Source organism: Hyalella azteca, unplaced genomic scaffold (genome assembly GCF_000764305.2).
Source record: "Hyalella azteca isolate HAZT.00-mixed unplaced genomic scaffold, Hazt_2.0.2 contig16743, whole genome shotgun sequence".
NCBI lineage: Eukaryota > Metazoa > Arthropoda > Malacostraca > Amphipoda > Hyalellidae > Hyalella > Hyalella azteca.
Window position 1 is genome coordinate 58,400 of NW_025946552.1, and position 11,533 is coordinate 69,932.

At 40.4% G+C, this 11,533-nt stretch overlaps 1 protein-coding gene across 1 annotated transcript in view; it reads right to left on the reverse strand.

Moving 5' to 3' along the window:
• The window catches only part of LOC108683310, a 35,358-nt gene extending 26,872 nt beyond the window's left edge, over positions 1-8,486 (reverse strand). The window contains exons 1-6 of the mRNA XM_018172615.2: positions 8,279-8,486; positions 7,687-7,846; positions 6,933-7,035; positions 6,538-6,649; positions 3,459-3,574; positions 2,227-2,400 (exon numbers count right to left, since the gene is read on the reverse strand). Of these exons, the coding sequence (XP_018028104.2) occupies positions 2,227-2,400; positions 3,459-3,574; positions 6,538-6,649; positions 6,933-7,035; positions 7,687-7,846; positions 8,279-8,486 (873 nt within the window). The remainder of the gene's footprint in view (positions 1-2,226; positions 2,401-3,458; positions 3,575-6,537; positions 6,650-6,932; positions 7,036-7,686; positions 7,847-8,278) is intronic.
• Positions 8,487-11,533: the final 3,047 nt, after the last annotated feature.

The window sequence follows — 11,533 nt, forward strand, 5'->3', positions numbered from 1 at the left end:
CGTACGCTTACGAACGACGGGAACGACGATGATCCTCTAGAGTCTAGAGTCTAGAGTCTAGACGACTCGAGTTGATAAGCAAATGGTGAGAGAATTTACTCGACAGTCCATGTTCCAGCATCGTTCCGACTGAGCCGTTTCGGATCTCCAGTCTCGGAATTGACTCCACAGAACGTCGAGAGTCTGCACTGTAGCACAACCGCATCAGGAACATCATCGTGGAGACTTTTCATCGTCGCCAGCAGCAGTCAGCAGCAGTAGTAGTACGGCAGAAATCTTGGAATAACACCACCGTAGGTTGGAGACGACGCCACTATTCTGAAGTATGGTCGTTAAAGTTCTACGCTCGGACCGGCCGTGAGAGGGAAAGCTAAAAGCGGAAAGTACGGCTGCGACGCGAATAAAATAACCGCGGCGTCGACCAGCCCACGTCCCTGTCCCAAAGCCCGGTGAAGTACCCTTTAGGAATTTAATGGATGAAATGCTGTTATTTGCTTCTAAAATTGTGTCTAATTATTAGATCTGTGCTAGACTTTCTGATCATAGGTCGATTTTATAAGTGACGATAATCCGTGTTATTGACCAGAAGGCTGTTCATCTCGTGTAACTAGGCCTCCAGATGACTGGTTCTGTCCGTATCGATTGCATATGTTGTCAGTGATCCAGCTCTGTAAAAGGGGAAGGATTTTCTCTATAATATAGGAAGCTTGAAATATCCATGTGTTGTCATTCTTCCTTTTGTTAGCCCGTGATTGCTGGATCGAGAACTTACAACGAGCCTCTACTGTACTACGCGCCTACCCATCGAAGTGACGCCGAATTCCTCAACTGATGGAATCTCCCTCGTGATAGGTTCGCCAACATTCAATGTAAATAACACCCGGTCCCACGACCGCGAAACAACTGCGTCTTACACACATCCTACATTCCTATTCTTTTCAACACCTGCATACAGGCTATGTTCAGTATTATAGTATAAAATAAAGTCAGAATTACCTACGCTTTATTCAAATAACCTCTAGTTTAGGTACAGTTATTTATACATTTAACTCAACACATTTAGTTCAATGATTTTATTTGTCCTAAATATTACTCAGATGGATAATATTTGCATAACTAGATTGTTTTCGGTTTAACTAAGCTTTCAAACACATAATAAAGATTCAAAGATATCTCGTATGAATTGGAAATTGAATCTGCCGTGCTAGCTCACTTAATTGAGCACCGCCATATTTGTTATACTGTATCGAAACATCAAAGGCAATCAAGGCCAAAGGAGGTACGAGTGAGGCAACCCATCAGAAAGTTGCAACGCAGCGGCTCCCCGAGGAACCAAATAAGCCCCTATACTAGGCCTGCTTATGCAATGACACACCCACAGGTAATTTACGGGCATTTGAAAAAATCATTTACACTTTTAAAAGCTCGCAGTATAAATTTTAAACTGCCGCAGTACTTTTCCCAATCGGAGCGAGTCATTGACGCCTTTTACATACATAAACATGTATTTTGCCAATGTACTACTCTTCATACGCGATTGTATGTATTCTGGGGTTATGCCAATTCCAGTTGTCTGGAAGCCATCTGAAACAACCACTCGATTTCACACTAGACATACCGTTCACAACGTACGCATAACGGCGACGAAACTCTGAGAAATCTGCAGTTTTCTACAAAAAGCGACACACTCGAAATTTTTTGCGAAAAGTGTAGCCATTTATGCTTGGCTTGAATACAAGACCTTAAAATAGGATTGTTTCTATTTATGAAGCCAAAGTTACAAGGTACCCAAGAACGGCTTCAAACTAATAACCAAACAAACTCTGGAGCATATATACACGCGCAGTTTAATTATATATTAAAGGATTATGCATTTCTCTGGTGCCTACATTCACAGAACCTGACAAAATCGCGGCGAGTCAGTTTATACCGCAGTATTGTGGTCAAAGCATTTAAATGTGACTTAACCATGACCTGGTAAAAAGATAGAACAGAATCTTGCGTTTTTCATGATAGACTCACTATTCACAGGACCACATATACATGCTCTCACGGTGTTTCGCTAGAGGACTATTCTTCATTATCAGTGTATGCTTCTAACTTACATACATAACGCATCATTTCTGTACAAGTTCCTAGGATTTTTTTAACCTGACTTGTTTGGGATTTCGCCAATACATGGATTTGGCATGTTTTATCCACGTAAAACGCAGAGACTGCATTCACCTCCCGGTATGTGAGGAGTCCGTCCCCCGACGAAGGGTCTCCTTCCAGAGCAGCAGCACCAACTCGATGATTCCTGCGGTCCGCCAAGAAGAAAGTCCGACCGAAAAGCGCAAGTCCAAGTACGATCTTTTCGGGGGGTACTCCCATCTCCAGTACGTACGATACCGTGAAGTTCTGTCGAAATAGTTATATTTCATGATTTCAGTTGAAAATTGGTAAGCATTTCTGTTAAATCGTATTCCGAACTTTCGTTCGACTCTCGAGGGTTACGTTGATTTTTTTAACAACGATATGAGATAAGCTCGTGTCAATCTTCCTGAAAACAGACATTATCTTTCTACGATCAACTGCCGAATGAAAACTTAACTATTAATATACAGTGCTGTGATATTTAAGAGCACCTCCGCGTTTCTTCATGTTTTGGTATATTTTCCGCAACGACACTCAACATATGAAGAGATTAAGGTGGTGCTTGAGAGCCGCGAGCCCTCAGGCAGGCTTGGCTGGATCCCTATGGGAATCTATCACTACGTACTGTATATTCATTATAACTCCGCTCGTAAATAAAATATCAATCTGAATTTTGTCATGCTTATTCAGCTATTTATTTACAATTTCTCTACAGTAACAAAAAATATGTAAATTTTGTCTAACATTAGTTATGATAGAGGAAAAGGTTGTACATCGATCAATCAATGTTCATTATACTATATGCGACTTACCTAATTTTGTGAGACACAAGGATGTAGTACTATTTATTCTCTATTGATCGATATTAGAGACATATCTGAATCAACCTCTATTGTGTAGATATTTTCTAACAAAGTATTTTTTCATTACTGCTAAATCGGAGATTTCACATTTTCTTTGGAAGCCGCAGTTCTCCTGAAGGAGTTGGGGAAAAAGAGAGGGGAAACACACCTCGTAAATTACACGCCTGTCACTCTTGCGGTGAAGGGGAGCATAATGAGGGGCGAGTAATAATGGATGGCCAGTGGTCGGCCGAGGCCAGTTAGTTCTAGCCGACTGCAGGCCATTCCTCGGCCACCTATGAGACGGCCGTAGCCCTAAGATGGGTGCTGGCTCAGGTATCATATTACAAAGGCAACAAGCTCGAGCACAGCAACTTGCCGATCTGAACACAGTACAAGGGTTCCACATTGTCGTCGCGAATTTCTCGCTCACGGACTTCGCCGCACTGTGACGACTGGCCTTAAGGGAAAACAACTTACGACATTATTAGTTCGAGCCAGGCCCGTTTCCCCCGAGCGAGGGTAGAGTGGAGCGTTGAGGCCGGTAATTCTTTCCCACTTCCCGTGATAGTCGTAGGTCAGCAGGTACATGAAATCTTGAAAAATTAAATTCACTTTAAACCAGGAGGAAATAGAAATAAATGGGCAACAAGAATCAGAAAAAAGCATGAAATTACTAAGCGAAAAAATGCAAACAGATGTAGCAAACAGCGAACAGTGACGCTGAACAGCAATCAACGCAGTGATTGCTGCGTTGATTGCTCGCTTCGCTGAAGCGAGTTCGCTTTGTGATTCGCTGTTCACTGCTCAGCATTGAACAGCAAACATCATAAGCACAGCAGAAGTGAACAAGGCGAACGCAGTAAATGAAGGAACGACGAATAACATGGATGCTGCATTAAAAAAATAGAAAAGAGTTTGAGGCAAGCATCAAAGAACAGCACAACGAAATGTACACATCATTAACGTTCAATAACGCAGTGAAATAACGCGTAATAACGCAATAGCGCATGAGGCAATAACGCATTAAATAATAAACGCAGTAAAACACGTAGAAACAAAGCAAGCACGTAAAAATGTTGAGCTGTAATGTTTTCTTGACCTAAATAGCTATAATTTTCTCATAGCATCGCGTCGCTAGGGACCCAGTCAAAGTTTTCGTTCCATTAGGGTCGCGCCAGAAGAAATGGAGCCAGCTCAGTGGTGAATCAGGCGCAGATCAGCCACGTCCGATGTTCGGCTGCTATTTAGCAGCCTCTTTCGGAAGTCAATTTCCCGGTGAACCGAATCTGCGTAATATGCCCAAAAAAGCAGCTGGTCAAGCTGCCTCATGATGCCTCTGGTCAGACGCTGGTCAGGCTCCGGTATGATGGCCTTGGTCAGAGGCTAGACGGTCGCACGCATGCTATGTGATACGACTGAACGAAAGGAAAGTCGAATCTAACTTAATTGATGCCTAGCATGGGGAAGTTAGCATATGATGAATAAACCCATGCACATACTGTTCAAGACGCCTATTTTAACCTGACACTTCTGTAGATTATACCAACTTCTAAGCACATAAAAGTAACATCATCGAATGAAAAAAAAAAATAATTTTTTGCAGATACTCTAGCAAGTTAAGAAATCTATAACTACTTCTACTCCATGAATATGGTGAATGACACTGAAGGATATAAAAAATGCTTTCTTGATTCAAGTTGCACACATCAAAAAGAGCTCTCAGTCATACACGATTCAATGCATGCAGAGGTCTACGGAGGTCTACCTCCTGCACCCCCAACGCGGCAAAGCGTTACCCGTTGCCACAAGCACAAGGCAGCAAGGCGCCAGTATACAACTAGCAGTGACGCAGTACGTAGTGACGAATGATCGATGCTTTTCAGAACGAGTTGAATCATTTGTTTTTTTTTTCAGTGAGTTGTACGACTTGAAAAAAATTTAATTGTTAAGGCCATTGAATTTCCAGACGATGAAATAATTATTTCTCCATCAGTAGAAACGTTCAGGTTTGGGCATATGTCTGCTTGAGTGGCTACATGAGTAGCTCTTGCAGATATGCTCTTATTTGGAATTTCCAAGCATTTCGACGGCTGACAGATTAATTATTATTGAAGATTGCATACGAACGTTTTCGCTGCCCTAGCTGTATCGTCGGTGTTGACTAACAAGGAGTCTGGCAGAGAACGTGCTAAAACAGGATCTCATTTGTGAGCAACTTGTTTGATTTCACAATACTATCGTATATTTCGCTATATTTTTGCTTGTCAATCAAGCAATTTAGAGTGAAGTTGATAATTTGAGAGTTTGAAGAATTTTATAATAGAGCTTAATAATTCAAATGCAAAAAACATTTGTGGACTGCTGTGAAGTGTGACCAGTTGGCTGCTTGCTGCAATTAAGCTACCTACTGCAGTACCTTGTCTTTGTTCAGATTAACACGCACTGCGCTATTGTGTTGTCTTCCATAATATATTACGTATTTGACTGAAGAAAATTCATTTGCGAAGGAAAATTTTTAAATTTTTTCTTCATGTATTTTTAAAGTTATAGTTGACATGCATTCAAGGCCTCATTGTAAGTAAATTTATTACTCGGATTCAGTTACTGAGTGATGTATTGTGTAGTACCATTATTAGGTTAGTTACTGGAGTCAGGCATCATTATTAATTCGTTCTATATTTATTGTTAACATTAAGTTTTAAAACGGATTAATTCCGGAAATTGCAATCAAAAGCAGCAACGTCAAAATGAACCTTAATTTCAAATATTTAACAATAGTTTTGGTTCACTTCTTTCTGTCATAGTTGAACGCAGAATTTTGGAAACAAATAGCTCGATAGAAATTGAAGGTGACAATAATTATGTGTCTTGACACGGCAATTAATTTAATTGTACATCTTAAAAATAACGTGATCCAATCATAAGGATATATGGATGAAGTGAAATTGCCTTTACATGCATTACCTCGAATAATTTATCTTCATTTACTAACTGTAATTTCTTTTCTTAGGTAAGCGATTTTTGCCCTCATTTTAGTAAAATGCCAAGCCTAATGGTTACTAGTTGTAGCATTGGTCTATGCATAGAAACTAAGCCTCTGATAACTGAACTGAGCGTACAATGATTCAAATGCCCCCTTCTTCCCTCAGTATAAAGGGGGAAGGGGGATTGCCCAAAGCTCGCTCGGTCTATGACGGGGCTCTAATCAGACGCTTATTATTATTTTAGCACGTACAACCAAAGCGTAGAGCGTACATAGAGCCGCTAATTTACGCGCTGGGCGAGTTAAAAGCGTTTTTAATTCAGAAGCTAACCACCCACACAAAATTTCGATAAGGGAAGTAATTAGGGGCGGCCTATGTGAATGTGCTAGTGATTTCTCCAAACGATATTGAGGAATTCATTGTCATAGGTATCCGTCCATCTCGAAAGATGATAGTTGCGCCACGTCTGACTCCGCACAACTCGCTGTTGGAAGCGCATCAAGTGGCTCGCCAGGGCGATTCGGTGGAATACAGAACAAGATTTTTACAGCAAAATAATATATAAGACTCACCAACGTGCTCGGCGAGGCCTGGTAGGTCGTAGCCATCGTCGATTACGCTCTTGCCAGACATCACCGCCACGGTCAGGGAGAATCCTTCGGGCCTGAGAGCCTCTTTCAGTTCCTTCGGTGGGATAATGCAACATAAGCTTAGAATTCATGAAAATGGAATTGTAGCAGACACTTTCGGGGTATCTTAAAACGAAAAACTTGGGGCAAATAGTGCAAGTTAGAGTTCTGTTAACTAAATTCACTCTAAACAATGAATAAAACTTGTTTTTAGTATCTAATGATAAAAATGAACAACAGGAATGGATTTGCAAAATTATTTCGGGAACCATATTATCAGTGGTTGAAGGGTAAACGCACATCGATCGCAGGGTCGAAAAAGAGCAAGATAAATATACCTTAACTAAAGTAACATAGTTCCTCTTGTCTTCCGGGCGACCTTTTTGAATTTTATGAGCTGGGTTTTGCCAGAAGATATCCAAGCCATCCAATTTGTAACGCCTGCCACGAAAAAAAAAGCATTTCCAGTTAGCATCGGTTTACCGCTTTCGTGCATTGTTGTACGGCATTTGTTAGAAATTAGTGAGTCAAGATGACTCGCTCGGTAGTGCTATCTGAAATCGATAATTATTCCTCTGACTGGTACTTGCGGGACAAATTAAGATCCAAATTCTTCTGCTCCGACAACAAACTTGATGAAGTAGATATCTACTTTACGATATTAGACATTCTTCTCGGGATGAATATTGTCGTGTAGCATTAGAGAATAAAAAAAACAATGCAAGTATTTCATCAAAATAGATCGAATAAATAAGAATTTACAAGCGCAGCAAAAAATAACAACGATACAAGATGTCAAATGCTCGATTCGACCATTTTTAATTTCTAAGTTTATACATATTAGGAATATTTCAGTTTCAGTGCAAAAAATAAAAATATTTTAGTGCAAAGTGTCACGCATGGATACCAAAAGCAACGTTTTTAATTCCTCTGGCGAGATTCAAATTGACCGACCAAAACTTCTGTCCAGCATGAAGTATCGAACGAGAATAATCAACCGAGTCCAACTAGACTAGCCGCACAAAAATGTAAAAAATGATCGACCAATTGTAGAACATCACAAAATTAACGGAAAATGTTTATACTGATTACCTCAAATTTTCTAAAACCGAGTTGATGAAGGTTTTTCTTGTGGGCCGCGAGGAAGCCATCTTGGAAAATCCTTCGGAGCCTTCCGTCCATCCTCCAATGGCCACGGTGACGTGCAGCGAGGGGACGCGTGCTTTTATGGCAACGAGTTGCCTGAACGCTCCTGTTGACATATGGAGATAAATTTAATTGTGTAAAACTCATTAGATTTATGATTTGCAACTGCTTAGTATTTTCTAAGCTACCGAAAATGAGCAGTGTGTTCTGCTCGCTTGCAGAACAGTATGTACCAGCAGTATGTCGTTCCAAAATTGGTAAAAATGATTTTTATGTGATCTGAAAAAAATACTTATTGTTTAGAATCCATCCTAAGTCAAAATGAAATTACTATGTTTTCTGGTTTCGGATGAAATGCAGTATTTTCTGATAGTTGCTCTCCTTTGATATTCACAGGTGCATATTTCATACTACTATAGTGACAGAAAATATATATGACCGTCACGCAATTGCTCCAAGGTTGCATATTCCAAACAACTACTCACAGAAAATAGAAATGATCATCACACAAATCGTTGCTACAAGGTTGCACGCTCACCTTCAGTGTCGTATTCAGCTTCTAGAGAAATGGTTGATCTGTCGTCGTCGAGACCAGCAAAGAGGAAGACCAGGTGGGTGCAGAGGCTGGGGTCGATGTCATCCAAACTGAACTTGCCAGCACCAACAGGCCTGAGCACTGACCAGCCCTCGATAAAGCAAGATATCACGGGACTACTTCCAGTAGAAACGCTGTGCTGAGCACTCATACCTGTAGAGGAAGCGAAGGCATTATTCTCATACGTGGCATCAAATCAAGAACATACTCAGATCAATTTATTTCATTCTTTCGCACGGCCGTCTATGCAGATTAGCACTAACAGTTCGACGGTTAAGATGAAGATGTTCTCCGATGTACACTATTTTCAATACAAAAGGTATATTATATCATCTATAAAATATAAAAAGTGCACGTTAATAACGATACGAAAAAATTAAACAGACATTAATATTGGAAAGGTAAACATAACTTGAATCTCTATTTCAAAGTATATATAACGACAAAACTTTCTTGGAGAGCCGTATCCTGCAAAACATGTTGTGCGCGATCTCTCCCAATAATTAAGCGGCTACGATCGCTTAACTCCATTGCCGCAATGCAATATTTAGCACGACAAAGCGATAAACTCTCAGCAGTAAAAAATAAAATTTCGTTCCGAGTAATTGATGTAAAACCTCCTGAATATAAATCGATCTCTCGGAAGTAAAACCGTTATTTTAAACCATAAATCGTTGTTTTAAATCGTCTCGTTGTTCCACTCACCGATGAGGGTTTTTCATGTTTTATATATTATATTTTAGTTATCTAAAGCATTCAATCTGCTTCTAGTGTTACTAGCGCATCGCGAGTTAATGTCAAATTCTCGATTGCCTTATATTTTCATCTTGCAAAAAATAATTCCGCATAATTATAAATAAATAGATTCATCATACAGTTTGGCTCTTTTTAGCGCATTTTCTGATTTATGGAAAAAATGTTCTATTGTGCCCGCCATGTCCGTCTGTCCGTCCGTCCGTCTGTCCGTCCGACTGTCTGTCCGTCCGTGACTTCACGTTTTCGTCGACGTGAAAATGCGCTCTCTAGCTGCCACTCACTGCAGTGAGTACCGAGTTATATTTTTTTCAACGTACACTGCTTCTTTTTTATCTCCGTTGATGCAAATCAAACCATTATAGACATCGATTTAAATACATATCAATCCGTAGCATAATAATTATCGAATTCAAAATAAATTTTATAAGGTTGAAAAATTTCCCAGCCCGGTTCCTCCAAGTGCTATGCTCAAAGAACCAGCCCTCGCATCACTTTTAAAACTATTGTCTGTTCTTCCAAGCAACTATCATCAGATGATGATGATGTTCAAATACAATTTTCATTATCTAGCATGTGAAGGTTTTGCAACACTTGAAATTGAACTTTGTGGATGGTATAGTGGATACAATTTAAAATATAAGATTAAAATTACTCTGGAAATACTTTCAGCGTCCGGACGAATCCTGTAGTTTGGGGGCTGATAGCTGGAAACTCGCCCTTGATAATGAGGGCTTCAGACCCATCTTCCCGATGGGTCATGGCCAGGGCACCGCGTAACTATGCTGGTGCAGGCCTCCAATATGTTGCTCGGGTGAAGGTCTCACTGAGCCTCCCACATGTGGTTCTTAGGTCCTCCAGATTGTAGATGGCATGTGAGTCGGCGGCTTAATTAAGGTCGTACTTGTTAGACCAATGTATTTTATATTTTGAAGAAGTTTACAAACCGCTTTATTACATGAGAATTTATAAACAACGCCACTTCTATAAACTCTATACTTCTTGAAACAGTCCAATTTTGTTTATAAACTGGGATTATTTTATTTTTGTAATAGATCAGAAGTTTTATTTTTTCGTTTTCCGTTGTGCGCTTGCTATTATTATGGATGATTGACTGTAGGACTCGTTCATCCACTTTGTAGCCGCTGTTCATCTGGTTTTGGTAGAAGACCGTTGTGATGGTTTCACTAGATGCTTCATTATTGGTTCGTTTTCTCTCGATCGGTAATTTGCAATTTACATTGTCAACTGTTCCATTTTAAAACCCATTATTTACTAGGATTTGTTTACAAGTTCTAAGTTCAGTTTTCAAATCACTCTCGGATGTGCAAGTCATGAATTCTCTTTGGATGAGAGCGCGCACTATGCTGGTTTTATTGCGCTGAGGGCATTCTCTTTCTTCGTTAAGAACTTTCCCGACATCGGTAGGTTTTCGGTAAACATTAGTGACAAAGGAAATATCTTCACTTCGCACTAATGTATCTAGGAATGGCAATTTGTGATTTTGTCCTATTTCAAAGGTAAACTTCAAGACTGATTCATGTTCCAAAGCTCTTCACAGTTCGATCATGCGAGTGCTCTTCGTCTCGAATGACAACAAAATGTCATCTGTCAAATGCAGGCCTCTTCTCCGAGCTACTCGGACGTGGTGTCTCGTGGCGTCCACTTACCTCAGGGTTCCTCTACCGGCCACCGCTCTTCTGTCCTCAGAAATAATACGGATGTCCCCACTGACGATGAGGAAAATTCTAAGGACCCGCCAGTGTTGCGCTTGGAAAGACGACTCGATTGTGTTGAGCAAGAATCTCTCGTTAAAGTTATGGCTTGTCATGGTAGCTTTGTTCAATCTATCGTCGATTCTTCCATCGTTAGCGGGACTGCGAATAAAGCTGAGGCAACGCGGAATCCTGAACATTTGAAGAAATTATTTGTGGACAAGGTGAATGTAATTGTTGACGATACTCTTCGTACCGTGGATGTCGAGGGAATAGATATCATCGGTAAGGACAAAAAACACCTTCGAGTGTCCTTCGTCACCAGGGAGGCGAGGAACAGGACTTTGATTGCAGTGAAGAGAAAGAAGCCTGACAACCTATTTGTGAACGAATACCTGACCAAAACACGAGCTGCTCTCTTTTACAAGCTAAGAACGCTGAAGAGATGCAATGAGTCTATAGCGAAGGTATATGCATGGCATGGTAAGGTTTGTGCTAAGACTATGGATAGTGACAAGATCTCTTAGCACCTGTTTTAGCCCATATTTTTAATTTGTGTATGTCTACTGGAATCTATCCTGATGTCCTAAAACGTGCCCGTGTCATACCAGTTTTCAAATCCGGCAACTCTAATAACGTGTGCAACTATCACCCCATATCTACTCTACCTTTACTTAATAAGATTTTCGAAAAAATTCTGCACTGCCGACTTACAAATTTTCTTGACAAA